Below are 18,726 nucleotides of genomic sequence, written 5' to 3'. Positions count from 1 at the left end.
AGTCCAAACCATATCTTCTCTCCATTCTTTTGAAGTGGTATTCTCTAAGAGGTTCATGGCAGAAGACAGCTTCTGCTTCTGCCACCACCATCCTTTGTTTTTCTTAGGAAAATATTTTGCTCTTCATCTGTTGCTCCTTACAGGATCAACAGTCCCTGTCAGAGAATAAATGGCAATTTCTGAGTAGAATTCATTATCTACTGTTGTGTGAAAGGTGGTAACAGCTCTAGTAGAAGGAGCTTAGGTAAGAAAATTTGATGCAACTACCAGGAATGTTGCCTTGGTGGGTTTGGATCTAAGTAACAAGGGCTTCTAAAATGCATGACAACTTCAAAACTGTGAGTCTCCATGCAGACAATAAACATGCAAATCCATCAAGAAAACGTTCTCACAGTGAAATCCAGCAGGACCCCTTCTGACTTTAGCATCCACAGGAAGAGGGGATTCACATGTGCAAAATGTCAGCATAACAGTATTTTTTGGAATTGGCAGCCCTTTCATCCTCAGAATAGTTGATGGACAGCACTCATATATTAGTTCTACAGCTCAAACACTTTTAGGTCAGACATAGGCTCATTTGGAAAGTGTTGCTCCACATTTGTTGGGAACCTTCATCCAAATGCTTTCTTCTGCAGCTGTGCTATTGATGTGACTTGACACACAAACACCATTTTGTGCCCATCTAAACTTGTGATCAGATAAAACAGGCAAGTGGAAAGCTAGGAATGATGTTATCCATTGTAGTTTTTAGAACCAAAGGAAAACCTCTCTCATTCCAGTTGACATTCATGCTGCTTTAAGGTTGGCCATTTTGAAGTCCTGAAGCTACGGTCAGCACTGTACCAGCACATACTGACGTGCACTCAAGATCTAAAAAGGGTGCTTATAAGGTAGAAGGTGGAACAGTCAGTGGGGATTAGGATACTGAAGTAGTACTTTTCTATTTTTCAGTTCTAAGCTTCATGTATTTTTGGTGAACCTAAAGAGTCATGACTGATTGTGCATTTTTTTTAAGCAGTAATTTTCCCAAGCTCTGGAGTATGAAATCAAGAAAGGAGTTTTACTTAGCTGGACTGTGCTGGAGGAGAGTTGTTATCAGACAAGATTTTGAGGGAAAGTGTTCAAAGGTAGCTAGTTAGGTCCCAGCACCAGGATGATCTTGCTGTAGTAGAACTTGTACAGTGTCGCATTAACATGAATACACTGCTCCCAGTGTCTGGGCTAGCAGAAGTATTTGTTGCTATTGCTGTGCTGGGTAGATTTGTCACACAGAAAGACTTCCTCTACCTCAGCTGTTTTGTGTCGGACTAAACACCTACATGCAGATTTTCTGAGTCTAAAATCTTCTTTCCAGAAAGTCTGCTTGTCCCTTATTTGCCCCTGCTCTACTGTGGGAGCAAAAAGAAAAAAAAATGCAGCTGCTTGGGAATGGTTTTAAGGACACTGATTTTTTTTACCATGAACAAATATCTCATTTTCCCTTGCACTTTATTTTTTCTTTCCGCTTGCAAGATCTGCTGTCTAACAGCAATGCATGTGGCTCCTGTGCCCTATGCATCAACCAGAAGAAGAGTTAGAACCACTGAAATGCCTTTAGTTCTCAGACTATGAGCTTATAACAGAAATAAATATTAGAGAGAGAGAGAGACAATTTTCAGGTGTACAATTTTTCTGGTTACTGTACAATTTAGAGTATTTTTTTGGTCTATCTTCCTTCTGTCTGTCTATCTTGCTGTTAATAGTAAGGTTGGTTTGTACCACTTGGCTTCAGCAGTCCTTGAAACTTGCCAGGGTTGTAAAGCTTTAAACAGTTGCACAGGTCTTTAATTGTAAATTAGTTTTGACAGGACTGCTAAGACAAAGGCCTGGCCCATCCCATCGTGATGCTAGCCGACAACCCCTTACTGCTCCTGGAGCAAGGAAACATGTGGAAGGAATTGTTCTTTTACATTTCACAGCTTGTCATTTCCTCTGCAGGGCAACCTCTGACCTCCCTGAAAGATCCTGACACCCATAAGGGAAGTATTCCCACTGTTGTAAAGGAAGTGGAAAAGCAGTTTAATGCTGCGAAAGGAGGAGAAGCGTGTGTGTCAGAAGAAGCTGTGAGGAAAAGAGAAGAGCTTAAAATGCTTCCAGCAGGTTAGGACTTTTATTGTGTTACTTAATTTACTGAAAGTTTGCAAGTAGATCTGCCAGGCATGTGTGTAAATACCCTCATTTGCCTTCCCCCTCGCCCTGTGATATCATCCCGTCATTATTTCACTGGGCAAAGGAAGTGATGGAAGAGTTTAAATCAATTGTTAGGGATCAAAAGCAGCTTAGGCAAAAAGGTACAGAAACAGTGGAGTCCCCCGTCTAAAATATATTTGTAGGCCAAATGTGTTAGTAATTACAAGGTGTGTGTGCAGTGCACTGACAACATTAGATTACGGCTGGTGTTTCCGTGACATTTTTACATCCTTTCATTTTATTTGGTCATTTATATCCATGGATCACAACATGTTGCAGTTAGGTGCTTGGGAAGTACTTTTTTCTTCCTGCAGCACAATAATAGCAGTATCCTTTGTTAATTGTGCTGAGCTAAATTGCATAAAACTGCCTGTCTGTATTTACATCAGGTAACTTTTGCTTCTGGGGCATGGGATTTCTTCTGAAGGCAAAGCCTGGCAAGTTGCTGTGGTGTTTTTTTATTCTCTTGATTTTGTTTATTTGTTTCTAGTTTGGTTTTGGGATTTTTTTGGTTGGTTGGTTTTTGTTTTGTTGTTAAGTCCCAGGTAAAATGTATTTATCTGAGAACTGAGTAATATAATCCCTAAGTCCTCTCCTAAACTCAAAGACCACCATGATGGCCAGAGGTGGATTTACCATGGGGCAGGGATTTGAAGATACCAAGGATATCTGGATATCTACTGTTGGTTGGTTTTTGTTTTGTTGTTAAGTCCCAGGTAAAATGTATTTATCTGAGAACTGAGTAATATAATCCCTAAGTCCTCTCCTAAACTCAAAGACCACCATGATGGCCAGAGGTGGATTTACCATGGGGCAGGGATTTGAAGATACCAAGGATATCTGGATATCTACTCCCACTTCATAGCCTAGGCCAGTGTGAGGAGAAGAAAGTGCAAGTGGGAATAATTTAATCATACCTTTTCAAGGGAGAGGGTGACTTTCCTTCTGCACCAGGAAGCTGTAATAGGTCATGGTTAGACACTGAACTGTGAAATATTAGGTAGGAGAGAGCTACCTGAGGTCTGACAGCTACTTCTTATCTGTGTAAACAGTAGCTTGTTATCTTCTTCAAGTCTCTGGGCTCCCTGAAATAATGCAGTAGAATTTTGGATGAATGTTATTTTGAAGCTAATGCCAACTTCCTTTTCACAGCAACCCATGAAATGTCATTCAAAACCAATTTCTTTGGAGCCATCTTTCTCTGTTGACTGTCAAGGAAGGCTAGAACTATGCATCTGCTTTTGTGGGTGCACATGCTGAGTATCTCATGTTAAGTGGGCACAAATAGAGGTAGGAGTTAATATGGCATTGCCAAGACAGGATTCATAAATGCTGAATATTGACACTATCATAGAAGCGTGAGAACTAAAATACAGAGCTGGTGTCATTTTTTGTTAGAAGGGTGTTTGTGACAAAATGTTAAGCATATTACAGAAAAAAGTAATTAATAATAATTTTCAATCTTTCAAGGGTTCTCATTACATGTCCTGATAGGATCAACACCTAACATGTCTTTTCTAGATGTTGGTTCTTCTAAGGATATGAGCAGAGCTCTAGCTTAGAAATTTTGTTCAACTTCTACATTAGTAGAATCTACTTTGAAATTTATTTTGTTCATTTGCCCAACATTAGTTGTGCAAAGCAACTTAAAATAAAATAGTAAAAACATAAGTAGCCTACATGAAAGGGGTTTTAAAATAATGCTTAGTGGTGTTTGACATTTGCTTTTGTTTGCTTTTAATTTTTTTTTCTGATTTATTTTCCTTGCCAACATTTGGATGTTTCCACCTTTAGAGTGTGTCTCAAAACCCAATAATTAGTTGTGCAGGTAGACAGGTATTTCTTCTCCCCTCTTCCCATCACTAATGTTTATCTAGATCTAAAACTAGCATGTTGAATTTTTATTCAAAATATTTATGTGGAGTTTGGCAGAGACCCAGTGGCAAACAGAGCATTTTAGAACCCACATTTTCAGTTCAAGTCAACCTCTTACAAATACCCTGAAACTATGCAGTTACAGAAGTGGCCTGATTTGGAAAGTACTGAATTACCACAACCTTTACCAAAGCAAGGTTCAAAGGGCATTATTTTGCATCATTATCACATCTGACTAGGTATATTTAAGAGATAATACTATGATTGAACGAGAACTTAAAAAAAAAAAAAATGTTCTGAGTTTAACTCTGAGTTTACCTGAACTACAAGCTGATCTCCAAAATATACATGCATTTTGAATTAGGTGAAAAAAGTTTTTTGCTTTTCTTTATTCATGACACAACAGAAATTTTCCTTGATGAACTCAGTTTCTGGTACTGCATCTATTGCAAAATATTTTAATGAAAAACTTATTTCAAAAGTCACATCACTAAAGCATTGGTCTTCTGTGATGGAACACTGCCAGTAATGTCACCAATAAACTCATAATCTGCACTCAGAATGATGGAGAGAAAAAAGCTTCATTTTGAAATCCCCAGATACTTTCTGCAGGATGACTTATAAACTAGGGTTTGTGCTGTACTGGTATTTAATTTGAAGCTTCAACAGTCCCGGCATTTTTTTCTCCACCAATACTCATCCCAGCAGGTACCTTATCCCCAGCCTTTCTCTCATATGAAGCCTAATTTCTTTTTTCAAAGCCCCCAGTTATGCATGCACCACAAGTAAAACCCCTGGAAACACATTAAATATTTCTCATAAATATTGTTAGTCTTAGTCAAATTGTTACAAGCAACTGACATTCTGCTCATTTTTGGGGTTTGACAGAACCTCTGTGATTCTATCACCTTCCTAGGGCATACCCAGGATAAAGTTTTAGCTCCTACTTTCAGATCTTCTACCTCAGAAGGAATCTTTTGTTTGATGTCTGTCTTCTAAAACAAACTGAGTATTGAAAATAAGATGTTCAATATTGTTCATATTTAAGATTTCAAATTCAACACTCTTCCTGTATTTGTGGAGAAATGTTGGGAAGTGAATTTTGTCCTTTTTTGACATTAAAAGACATTTCTGTTAGAGCAAAGTTTCAGAATAATGTCTAAGCAAAGATGGTATCAGGCTAAGATGGGTCTTATTACAGCAGCAGCAGATAACACTCAAAACTCTATTCAGAATTTATTAAAATGTTCCTTCAATATCAAAATACCAAACACAAAACCAGCTTCATTCTAATTTTATCATTGCCTTTGGAGAGGAGGCTTTACATTTGTTAAAATGTGTATAGATAAGTGAGAAATTTTTTCATTGAGAGGGTTGTATTTATGCTCGCAAGCATTTCAGAAACAATTTTATGAAAACCAGTGAATCTTCATTGTAATATTTCCCCTTATACTGCAGTGATGTTTTTTCCCTACTGAGATGCTGTTTGCTTCTACATAAAATTTGTATGCAGATGCAAAAATATTTACCTAAACAAGCAAGCAAACAAACCCCCCAAAACCAAACCAAACTAAAACAAAAAGCCAAATCAAACAAAAAAAGGCTGTTCTCATTGGTAATTCCTCATGGGAGCCACTTTAAAGGAAACAAAGTGATATAATAAAATGAAGATTTCTTGGTCCTCATTTTTTAACACAGGTAGGACCCCAGAGACAGAGCCTCATATGGCGGAAACTTCTTTCTGCGTTGGTCTTTTCCTTCTCTGAGCAGGACTGCATAAAGGATTGCATTGATTTTTCCAATTAGGATCAAAGTCAGATCCTGCTTCTGGTTCTGGAATCCTCACAATCCAAACTCTTCAATTTTCCAGCTCTTGCCATGCTATTTGATTTCCCATAGACTAGTGCATTACTAGGAGAGAAGTCTAAATAGGATCTTCATCTTATTTCTGTCCCTGCTGCGGTGATTTCTTTGTCTTCTGCTCCACTCTTGGATTGTACCACTCTAAACCCCTTTCCTACAGACTTAAAGAGAGATTGCAGCTATCAGAAGGCACTGCACTTCACTTCTTTGGCCCCATAAAAATCAGAAGTAGTTCCCATCAAACTTGTGTAAAGTAATTTCCGAGCTGTGCGATTTCTTTCTGCCCATATTTTAAAAAAAATCATTTAGATTCCCTATGCCTCTCATACATAAATAATAAATATTTCACAGTATTAGACCTATATGCATTTAGGGTTGAAGGTGAGCAAGGGGATATACTTTAAATGTACATATCAGGTATTGATGGGCCATCAGTTACCAGGGCCAGACTAAAAAGCTGGTCTGACACGAAATGTTCAACACAGAGTGGGGTCTCCACTGCTCAGTGGTGTCGCCCCAAACCTTGGTTACATTCTACAGGTTCACTCCTGTTGCACCACAGTACTTGTTACAGAAGACATAACCAAAGATGATAACTTCCAGGCTGAAGGCAGAGGGCAAGAAATAAGTGTTATTCTCCAAGGGTTTGGAAGCAGTAAGACACGGTCTAAAGGGTGATTTTAAAGGCCATGCTATTATGCTCTGCTATTGCCCTGAGAAGGCTGATGTGGAGAAAGGTAACAGAGTAGCAATAACGGTTTTGTTTCCAACCTCTTTCCATGGTATTTTAAAAACTCAGGTCCCAGAAGAGCTCAGGGATTTTGTACTGGTAACCCTTTCCTTCTATCCCTTCTCAGGCACGATCCGTGTGGTATCTGAGCTATTTGGTTGGGACTTAATATGACCCAAAAATGACTGCTCTCAGCATTGTCAAGGTTTGCAAATAACCTTCATATCACCACGATTTTCCAAATCCAGACATTGGTTTTGTCATGCCCGTTCCACAATGGTGGGAAAAGATGCCACCCTATTTTTCCTATTTGTCTTATATGAATGTAGACATTTAAATTATTCTACTGGACTTCTTATTAATAGCTGATCACAGATGTATAACTTTGGGTTAAGAATCTTATTGCCTTTTCCATGCTCTGGTGTAATCCTATTTTCCTGCTTTTATGTGTAGGTTTCTTGACTTCCAAATAAACCCATTAACAGAGAGTCTACATCTGCTACTGTGCCTTTGTCACAGCTATGATACCTGTCTCTGATCATTCTTTCTTGGCGCTGTTTTCTACTCCTCAAATTGTTCATTTTTATCATGAATGATATTATGTTCCCCTGTCAGGGAACAAAATGTATTTTGAGTCAATTTACTAAAATAGTCACTGCTAAGTGTTATATCTGGACAAAGTTGACACCTTTGACATTTTCTAAAATGGCAAAAATAACTGTACTTAAGGTATGATTTATGGGTACTCCATGTCAAAGGAATTTCTATGCTATTACAGTTTCTGGTGCAGCAGTCCCACCTCTTTCAATGGAGAAATTGCTGATAGTGCAGCTAATTAATGCTTTATTAGGATTCTGTGGTCAATTATAAAAAGTTATAAAAAAGTAAAATGCAATTTAATAATAAAAATGGTGTGGTTCTCGTTTCTCTCTCAGAACTGCTTTGTTTTTTGCATGTGGAAGAAAATTTCTACATAGTCCAGTTTTATAAGACACATTCCCTTCCCCCCAACCACTAAGTAGGAGCAACTCCTATGATTAAAAAGTAGACTGGAGTCTTTAAATGTCTTTCTGATTGCTGGCCTCTATTAAAAACTTCTTAAAATAATAGATAGGTTTAATTCCTCAAGCCAAAGAAAAATTGTATCATCTTAAGTATTTTCCATATTTATTATATTGATGAGATTTGGCTACTGAGAAGAAAAGGAAGTAAAATCTCTTGTATTGCAAGTTTTAAATGTACCAGGCTAAGGTTTACTTAATTAGAACCTCCAGGCAATAAAGGAGCCCTTTTTTAAATTCTGTGAATCTTAATATGCTAAATAATGCAAAGCTTCAACTCTTCAAGCATGAGACACACATCTGGCAGCTTAACATTTAAATTACAGAAAAAAAAACACTTCAGTAGTAATTTTCGTGAAGAAAAGAATGGGAAATGTATTACAACTAAATTTAATTTCTTTTTAGATTTTTCATCCTGTCTAATTGCAGGCATTTCCCATCTCCTCTTTTATTTATTTATTTTCATACAGATTTTTTCTGTACTTTTTATTGATCTTTAATTTGAGCAGCTTCTTACTGTTACAGCTATTGAAGAATTACATTGTGTTTTTACTTAGCAAAAATTGTTCAGAGAAATCTATGAGGAATTAAAGTAATGAGCTCACTGGTATACAAAGAAAAGAGCATTCAGAGCCTTACAAATAAAATATAAAAAGAGCACGTCATGATTAAATAACAAACTTGAGATCCTTCTCCCTCCCACTTCTTAAATGTAGAATATTATTGTTTTCTTTATTCTTTTTATTGTCCTTTTTTTTTTTGCCAAGATAATTACAGCTTTATTCATTTGACTCCAAAAACATTGTTAAAGTATTCATCATTTCAGCAAGGCTGTTTGGAAACTCATTTTTGTGCACTGGGGGAAAAAAATGAAGAAGAAAAATTAAACAAAGAAAACCACAAGAACCATCTTTACAAAGGTATATTTATATTTTAATGTGTGTTTATGGGTCCATACAGGTATCCCATACACAAAATATGTAGAGACAATTTAAACAGGTTATACTGCATGTGCGCACACACGTGACATACCCAGCAGCAGTATTTTAAGCTGTCTCGCTGATTTCAGTAGGCCTCTTCTTTCACCCCAGATGATGTAAATATCTGTTAATTCCTCATTCCTCAACATAGATACACCTGTACATGAGTGTATATATATGTAGAAAGTAAGAAATATATCCATAGGTGTATACACAAACACAGACTTAAAACTGACATGGTATCTGCATATATTGTGTATCAACCACTGTAACACCTAAGAGCAGATCCTTCCTGTACTGTGATTTTGAATAAACTTGACTGTCTTTTACTGTGTGGAACCCAAAATAACTTAAAAAGAAAAAAAATATAAATAATTGTTAAGTCTGTTTTTGGCTTATTCTCCATGTGCCATACATTAAAACATGTAGTACAGACCTTTATTTTTGCCACACCACTGCTTACTATGATGTGGGAGTACATTTTTGTTCATTCCACAGGTCACTGCTTTTCAGGAGCTTGAGGGATGCGTGACTTGTGTTTTCTAAGAAAAGTTTATTCGAGTACTTCATGTCCCTGTGCCTCATTCTTGATCCACAACTATGCCCATGTAAAAAAATTAACCTCCTTCTGTCTTCTGAGGAACACTTCTCAGGATGTTTAAAATACTCTCCCATGTCACTCTTCTCGTGTCTATTTCTTTATTTCTAATTTTCCCCCCATTTTTCATCTATGCAATTGTTATTTCCAACACCACAGCATCTGAAGTCTTCTCTGCATTTATCATACTAACACTTTCAGAATGTAGGAGAGAAATAGCCACCTATTTATAACTCAGATGAAGGGAGAAAAATGATCAGCCTGAAGTTAGTCAGCATCTTGTTAGGAGAGGGACCAAAACCCAGGTGAATCCTTTCCAGAGGTTTACCTTGTGCACAAATATAAAAATAATTTATGTTTGGTTTTGTTTGTGGTTTTTTTTTTTCCTTACAGAGGATTACCAAGATTGCCATGGCAATGCAGACAAGCACTGTGGCTCATTTTGGCTGAAGGAGGTCAAAGAAAGACATCACAAGGTGCTGGCTTTGATATGAACATCACCATCTCCCTTAAAGCTCACAGAGAAGCCACTGGAGCTTGTGTCATTTGAGAATGATTTGTAGCCTTGCTTGCTCTGGTTGTTGCATGTCTTTAATCTATCCCTGTGAATTTTTTAATAGCCACAATAAGGCTTCACATGACCAGGTGTATTGCTGTCTCCTGTATAGTTAATCTCTCCAGCAATGAAACTTCAAAGGAGGAAAGACCACCAAGCAATCAAACAACAGAAACTTGATCAAGCTGCAGGATGATATAACTTCAGTAATGTGTAGATATGTTTCATATGCATCCATAAGCTTCAAGCTCTCATGTACTTGTGCAGAGGACCATCAGAAAATTTTAGTATCTGTATTTGTAGTATCCTGGCCAAGGACATCATTAATTTGTGGATAAATATTGTGTTCTCAGTACAAGTAACCATGGAATTTTATCTGCAATATGATAACATTTTCAGGGTGAGATGCTACAGAAACATTCAGATTTAATGTAGATCCTGAGAAGCAAGACACAAAGAAGAATTCCTGAAAATTGCTTCTCTCTGTTCTATATTATTAAATTAGGTATTTTCCAATGATAGTTGCAATTTTTTCTCAGTAAGTGCTAGTCCACTTCTATCCTTAAATCAGTATGGCTGCAGTGAATGAACTGCAAGCATGAACATTCAAATTAATAGTTCTGCTAATTTATCTCACCCTGTTCTAGATACACTCTGAAACATTTTTAATCCTTTTAATTGCCCATAACAAAAAATCACCACAGTACTCAGAGTACCCAAAAACTTGTGCAGTGTAGCACAAATACTCAATAGCTGGGGATTATAATTACAACTTTCAACTTAATAGAGTGATGATCTACATTTGTGAGCAAAACCAGATTGGCCAGCTGGATATCCCCTTGCCTTTCAACATCTAAGTTTCCATGTGATTTATTTCTTCAGGAAGATAAAGGTAAGTCGAAGAAAACAGAGTTTCATGTAAATTTAGCTGCAGACTGAGATGTGCATTTGTGAGTGTGTTCAGCCTTATATCTAGAGGAGGGATGATTTAAGGACTGATGGAGTGGGTGTAATGGGCAAAGCAACCCGGCCCAACCCATGGGAGTGGCAGAGTGAAATTCATTTCCTACAATCCCATAATAGCACAATGCCTTTGAACAAAATGCCGTAGTCTTATAGGAACTTCAGTTGTGGGTGGCTCTCAAAGCCACATTAAAGTGACCTGGTTTCAGTGAGGTGCATAAACCCGTGGGCAATTCAGCACTGTCTAGTCGCTTTGGTCTCACTGAAATGACTCACAAGCTTACAGTTATTGACATGTTTGAATAGATTTCTGAACTGAGCCTCTTATGAGAATCCTTCTGCACAAAAGAAATGTGAGCATGTGAAATCTCCCTTCAGAGGTTGTGAGAGCCCCTCACTTTTTAATGGAGTGAATGAATCCTAATGTTCAGAAAGAACCTTGTTTCAGCATGTTCAAGATTTAGGCATTTGGCCTGATTTCTATAATTTGGGCCTAATTGTATCTCTGGATAGCATCTTCTAAAATGACGTTACCTAACAATTGTATCTAGGAAACAAGGACAAACTAATGCAAAGAACATACTTAAAGAAAAAGATACAAGTTCAAGTTCATGTTTATTCTCCTCAGCAGTCCCTTTTCTTTTTGTAAACAGATTTATTTTATTTTATTTTATTATTTTATTTTTTATTTTTCAAATTTTTTTAATTTTTATTTTTTATTTTATTTGGAAAAGGAATGAGAAAGGTCTTTGAGTCTGACCTCAACCTTTTGGGGAATATAGATTTCTCTTCTTTGCCCTCCATACCCCAAATTCATCTATGCTAAAGAGTAGTAAAACTCTCCCTCTAAGTGTATTCTGAGTGATGGGCACTAGCAACAATTCAGCTTTTGTTGCAATGAGTATGCAAACCACTGCATATATTAAAATATTGGATGGTAGCAATAAAAGAGAGAATGCTCACAGTCAGTGACTTCTGAGAGAAGTAAAACATATTCTGTGGTTATAATGACAACCTCATGCAGATGACCGAGTTCCTGCTTTTTGTACCTCAGACAAGAAAACACAATCTCAGAGAAATTAACTCATAGTACTGTTTAACACTTTTGGGATTTATGTCTTAAATAATGTCTTTACATGTACTTTGCACGGGGATAGTTTAATGGAGAAAATATCAGTGCAAACAAGGCACCTTGCATACACTATGGATTCTGAAACCTTGTCTTCTACGGAATAAAGCTGGGCAGTCATGGTTGAAATTCAAAATGTGCATGAGATCCATGATTCTGAATCCAAGATTCAGAATACAAATTCATTTTTTAAAGCAAAATGGTTTACAGAGTTAAAAAACTCCCAAAACCAAAAGCCAAAAACCAGCAGATCTAAACAAAAAAACTTTGTAGTTTTCATAATTAGCAAAGTGTAAAGTGATGTGACTGCACCAATGCATCCATCCACTTATCCTCTCTAGACTTGTTCGCTAAATGTTAGCAAACCCTTGGCAGAGGGAGGTATTGTGCCTGGGAAGGTATTAATAGATATCGCTGTGGAAGTCACCTGCAGATGTTTGTCTGGTAAATTATGACCTCATTGTGTCTCTTGGTGGAAGTGATGTTTGGCTCTCTGTCCAGGGGCAACAATGCCAAACATCCAGGGAATCTGGTAGTCAGTTCAGAGAGGAGATGCCGCTGCTGAATCAGACCCTGTGCATGCAAAGATGTTATTCCAGGAATGAGTGCAGATCAGGATCCTCTACTTTGTAGCTCACAGAGTAGTTTAAATGAGCATAACCTGGCACCAGCACTGAAGGATGAGGTACTATCCCTCTCCTTCGTGCTGGCAACGGGGGCAGAGTGGCCTGGATCAGAATGGGTCCAGCTGAGAGCTAACCCAGTTAATAAAAAAAGGAAAAAAAAAAGAACCCAAACAGTATTAACTCAATTCTCAGGTCAGTTCCTTCCATATGGCTTACGTCCAGATTTTTGCGCTGGCAGGGTGTGATGTCCAAGACTGGAAAAAGCAAGCAAGTGGAGGAAGAGTGGCTGACTGCTGGTGTCACCATGAGCTTGCACCTCCTTGAGAGGGTTTGTCACAGCCCCATAGGAGCATAAATCAATTCACAGAAAAATATTCTGTGTGCAGCTCCAGGCCCCACCATTTTAGAAGGTTGAAAATGACCTTGGATGTGTCCAGAGGAGGGGAAAATGGGGCTGGAAGGCATGTCCTGTCAGGAACGGCAGAGGACTTGTCTTGCTTGGAGAAAAGCAGGTTCCTGGGGAGAGAAGGTGGAAAGGGAGGTGCTGAGATCTTCTCGCTCGTATCCAGTGATAGGATGTGTGTGAATGTTTCAAAGACGCACCAGGGGACAGATTGTTCAGACTGGACAGCAGGAAGCAATTCTTTACTGAGAGCGTGGCCAAAAGCCTGGAACAGGCTTCCTAGAGCGGTAGTTGATGCCCCCAGCCTGTCAGTGTTTAAAAGACATTTGGACAGTGTCCTTAACAGCATGCTTTAACTTTCGGTCAGCCCTGAACTGCACCACAGATGCTTGTAGGTCCCTTCCAATTGAAATAGGCTAGTCTATTCAAAGTGTTTTGAATACATACCCAAAGCAGCTTTGCCACTGCTGTTTCCCACGTTTGTTACAGAGTGAAAACAGAGCTAGAATTCAAAACAGAGAAAGTGGCACCTCGTACTTTGTTAGCTGTATCCCACTAATTACCTTAGTATTCTAACTTGTTTCTTATTTTCATTTAAAGGTCAGGAGGAATAACCCATCTGACCAATGCTGCGAATTAAAATCAGGTCCAGAGAACAATGCAAGCCAAGAAGAAGGGAAAACATCTGCAGAGACCAATTTTTATTTGGAAGACTTGGAGAAATATACCTTTTCTGTGTGGTAAGTGATCTCAGCATCAAATAGTTTCACAACCTGAAAGTTTGCCTTGCCATATGTGTATTACAGAGGCTTCTACATTTAGATGAAAGTTTTTGGGCTAAAAAAAACCCCAAAAAAACAAAACACAAAACCCATGGTATTTTCTTGGGATTCTTAGCATTATTTATGAGTGAAGTTGAATTAAAAAAATTAGAAGCACTTTTTGTCTGAGAATGCAATTTTGGCATTGCTACATTATTTTGAGAAGCTGTGTCGGAGGAATAAAGGCAAAAAGATTTTCAGCATAATCTTTTCAGCATTTCAGGAGCAGTACACTACCTTTTTTGGATGTTGCTTTAAATATTATTACTGTTCTCTGTTATAAAATGCACATATGGGGAATGACTTAAAATGAACAGATAAATTAAAGTGAAATTAAAAAGACTACATCAAAATGAAATCTTTTCATTTACTTATAATTATATATCCTGGAATATCATCTTCTAGGTAATTGCAAAAGTTGGACAGTTATTTGTAATTAGTAAAAAACGATGAAGACCCAATCCTTTACTAAATGAAATGATCTGATAATCTTTCATATAGCTCCCTACTGTGCTTTGAATATTCAAAATCCAGCTGTAATATACATTTCTGGAACCCATCATCTTCTCCAAATCAGCCCCTAGAGTTTCAAATTAAGCATCCAGAAAACAAACATCAGAATAGGGTGTAGGTCTATGAAAATTTAATTTTAAATCACTTCCCTATCAAAACATGAGACAGGATTATCTCACCAGCAAGCCAAGCAGCCCTCACCATCTCTAGTGCTGTCTATGCTCTGCTCTTGTTTGCCTTGATGCCTTTAAAATTGCCAGGAAGTCAGGTAAAGACCTTACAGACACAAAGTGCATTTTCACTGTGGTACTCTGAACTCAGCCCTAGAGGTGATTAACCCTGAATACTAGAGAAGGCATAAATCAGGCAGGAGAATAGCACACACTCATATAATTAGGCTTTCATAATTCTGCTGGATTAATTATGGTTATTTTGGACAATTAAGGACTCCCCCATCCTGGCCATAATATAAGAATAGGTTTTAGAGTAGCAGTGCTCATCCAAATATCCTTGCCAGCTCCCACTGTTTCATTTTGCCTACCTCAATTTTCAAATTAAATTAACCAAATTATCATCAATTATCTATCTCAAGGTGCTTGCTTTCCACAGTGGTGAACTTCATTTTCTCTCTTCCGTGTCTTGCACAGTTACAGTGATAGAATTAATATTTAATTGTATATGCCCTATCTCTGGAAGTGTTCAAGGCCAGGTTGGATGGAGCCCTGGACCTCCTGGTCTGGTGGAATGTGTCCCAACCCATGGCAGAGGGTTTGGAACTAGACAGCTTTTAGGGTCCCTGCTAACCCAAATCATTCTGTGATTCTGTCTACCTTTAAAGTTAGCAGCATTGATCCTTTATTCTTTTCAAAGTTGTTCTGCTTAAAAATGCTGGGAGAGGGGCTCAACTCCACGCTTATCATCCTGGCCCCAGGCTTTCAACTCCATGGCTTTTGAAATTGCACAAGGTATCTGGAGAAGCAGAGCAGAGAGGCACTTGTCTCTGTTGGCGTGCACCTCACCTTTTGATTTGGGGCATAAGAGAAAATATTTGCCCTTTCTTCCGTTTTGTTTTCTATTTCTTTTTTTTGTCCTTTCCTTGGGAGCCCAGCTGTCCCTGAGCCCCATGCCTGCAGGGACACTGACTTTGCCAGGATTCCCTGGGCAGGAAGAGTTATATCTGGGCACAGGAAGTTACAGGACATGAACCAGATCTTCCTGGTACAAAACAAAAGCAACAGGGCATGTGTCAGGGTGCTGCCTGTCCTAGCTGAGGCCAGTAATTTTTTTATTTCAATATGCCATTCTATTTACTGCATCCATCATCCTCTTGGAAATAAGGACCAGTACTTGCTTTATTTACATATTTTTTATGTTCAAGTCCCATGATATTAGAACTAAACAGAATTTAGAGGGAATCTCTTTGCTTTCTGCTTCACTTGTGGTCATCCTATTTATCAGAAAGAAAAAAAATAGGAAAATGAAATTACTCCACTCTTGGTCAAGTAATATAGGTGTTACACATAGCATGTAGTGTAAAGAATGTATAATAATATAAAAATGTATTAATAATCTATTTTTAAACTATAGAGTTAATTCAGGTAATTTACTCAGGAATCTGATACCTTGTGAGTTGTTAATTCCATTTGTTACTGTACCAGCATGATGTTTGTATTGTTATTCATTTCTGTCTGTCTCCTCCTTTCCTTCTCTCCTACCTTCTCCATCAAAGGGCATCAACTCCTCTTTGTCTGTTTCCAGACCTTCCTCTCTACTACAATTGCTACCTTTTAAAAAATGCAATGCAAGATAATTAGCTACTACAAAAATTTTTAATAGCACTGTAGATCTGGGGGCAGCTTAGATCTCCATAAACTTCAGAGTTTTAGATGCTCCAAGATGCAATCTGAGCAATTTCCTTGATCTTTTATTGCAGCTGGTAAATCATTTATTGGGCTAGGTTATTTTACAAAATCCTCTTTAGAAACGAAATCCCATAAAATGTATTTATCATAAAGTACTGTATGACCAGCAGTCTTCAAAGCTGTACATACCCTGTATTAATTAAAAGCTAGTGTTGTACTGTGACAAGTTAAAAGTATCCGCTGTCTCAGTCTCTCTCTTCCCCCCCACCCCCTGCCTCTCCCAATGATTTTTTTCTCTCTTCTTTTCCTTCTCTCATACGCTCTTCTCTTTTAAGGCTTGCCAAAGGGGAGATTGGTGAGTAAGAACAAGATATTCTTTTGTGATCACAAATATTTTTCTGATAATTGTAATTTTTTTTCTTCCATTGCTAGAGCATGCTTGTCCTTTTCCATTCATATTAATTTGACAGTGGTGTCTCACATCCGTAGGCCATAGTCAAACCTCCTTACAGTGGCCATTATACGCATATGTAATAAAAAGATCATTTTGGCTGCAGAAGCCCACAGGCTTCAGCTTCCATCTCACAGCCTACACGAGTGCCTTTCCCTCTGTGCCCATGTACAGCCTTGCTCAGAGCAGCGGGCTTTTGCTTGGGTCCACTGAGTTGAGGGTGAGGGGGATGAGTCCAAAAGATGAGGTGGGGGCAAAGAGGTTAAGGCAACAGGCAAATGTGGTTGCATATTGCAGGGCCATCCCTGCTGCAGTCACAGCCTGGTAGGTGCCTGGGGCTCACCAAGTGCTTTGCTGGCCTTCCTGGAGAGCCCACCCCAGGACGTTGCTTTGCTGAGCATGGCTGAAGCTCCTTTCTATGAGATTTCTGTTCCTGGAGTTAAAATCCTGTGTAATCTGCTGCAGAACATCAATATTATTTGTGACTATTGTCTAAATAATACGGGTGACATCTGTAACCTTGAGAGAAAAGGAGGAAAGTTTAGAGGAATTTTGACCTTGCAGCCCAAAACCTGCTCTCAGAAGCTCTCTAGCTCTCTTCTTCTGTTTCCTGAAACAAAATTTGAGGAAAAAAATGTTCTTCATGACTGTCACTATAAAGCCAGATTTCCTGAATATGTATAAAAAAACAGATGTGAGAAATAATTTTAACGCTTCAGTGCATTAACATTGTTTTTTATGTATAGTTCTAGAGGAGATGTGAAAAAACCCCAGATTTCAAAAACCTTCATTTGTGTTAATACAAAAAAAAAAAAAAGAAAAAAGATAATGACATACACTTTCTGTGACTTTAGGAATCTTCAGGCTTCAGTTTAAATATAAAAACTAGCAGTTTCAATTGCCAACAACTTATCATCAAACACAGCTCTCAAGGGTTAACATTACACACTAATATAAAAGTAACGATCATCCTTTGTCTCCATGCAATTAGCTTTTTAACAACTGTGCCTGTAGCTCCTACCCAGGCTAAATGCTGCTTTGAAATATTTTCTCCTCTACTCCAAACGTGTTAAACTGACTCTGGCCAGCTTCTATAAAACCAATTAATTGTTGGGCACTGCCTTTTGTGGGGGACTACCCAGTGCCCCACATAGCATGTTGCCCATGGTGGCTCAGCTGCGGGCTGGTCAGTGCAGCACCAATGCAGGACCAGACAGCATCTTGGTGCAGCAGACAAGCTGGTAAATCCTATCTAGAGTCATATTCTTGCATGTCTGGAATCCAGGGCATTGGACCAGCCTTTTGTTGTCACTTGCATCCATCAGGAGCAGATGCAGCCCTTGTTCAAAAGAGGTAGCAAGGGGATGGTGAGGATAAAATGGGCTCTTGGCAGCATGTCACAGCCTGGGTAGGGTGAACAAAGTTGAAGACCCCTTTACAACCCTGCCACTGCACCTGTGGACTTTATGAATTTTATCAATTTTATTTCCAAATTGAGGAGGATACTGAGAGGCAGAAAGAGTTAACTGTAAAGAGCACAATACAGTAAACTTGTTTTTTATATAAAGACAATAAACTTTCCCTTTATAATACACATGTGATTTGACATTGAAATAAATGCAGATGCTTCTTTGCTTGGTGTATTCCCTGTTGTGCTTTCTAAAACACCTTCACATATGGTTTGCCTCATTCCTGTGAAACTGCTTGTTGTTTATGTCATACAAACAGAACAGATTGAATTTATACCAAGTTAGGAGGGTGATGAATCCTATGTTAGAGGAAAATCCTTGCCTGAGTGTTTTGAATTTGTTCAAAATTAGTGTTGCTTGTTAAAAATTGCCCTGGATTGTCCCTTGAGCTTTTCTAAAGATTTCATTAAAATTAAAAAAAAAAATTATGTGGCTGCCTATAAATGCAATCTTTTATTCAAATATGTAACATTTACCTAAAATCAAAGGTCAGATTTTACCATTTTTTTATAGCTGTCCTGGTAGGATCTGTTTCATGCACTACATATAAAATACTGCCATTAAGAGCGGACATTCAGCTTCCTTTGTGAAAAGCAG

The 18,726-nt window shown here is 38.2% G+C and overlaps 1 protein-coding gene across 1 annotated transcript in view; it reads left to right on the top strand.

Annotated features, from left to right (window-relative positions):
* The window catches only part of OFCC1 (orofacial cleft 1 candidate 1), a 158,291-nt gene that overhangs the window by 60,515 nt on the left and 79,050 nt on the right, over nt 1-18,726 (top strand). Inside the window, exon 11 of the mRNA XM_014308603.1 lies at nt 13,614-13,753. Coding sequence (XP_014164078.1) covers nt 13,614-13,753 — 140 coding nt within the window. The remainder of the gene's footprint in view (nt 1-13,613; nt 13,754-18,726) is intronic.

The sequence above is a fragment of the Geospiza fortis genome, unplaced genomic scaffold, assembly GCF_000277835.1.
Source record: "Geospiza fortis unplaced genomic scaffold, GeoFor_1.0 scaffold219, whole genome shotgun sequence".
NCBI classification, from domain to species: Eukaryota; Metazoa; Chordata; class Aves; order Passeriformes; family Thraupidae; genus Geospiza; species Geospiza fortis.
The sequence above is the reverse complement of the archived record's forward strand: the minus strand, read 5'-3'. Positions and strand labels throughout refer to the sequence as shown.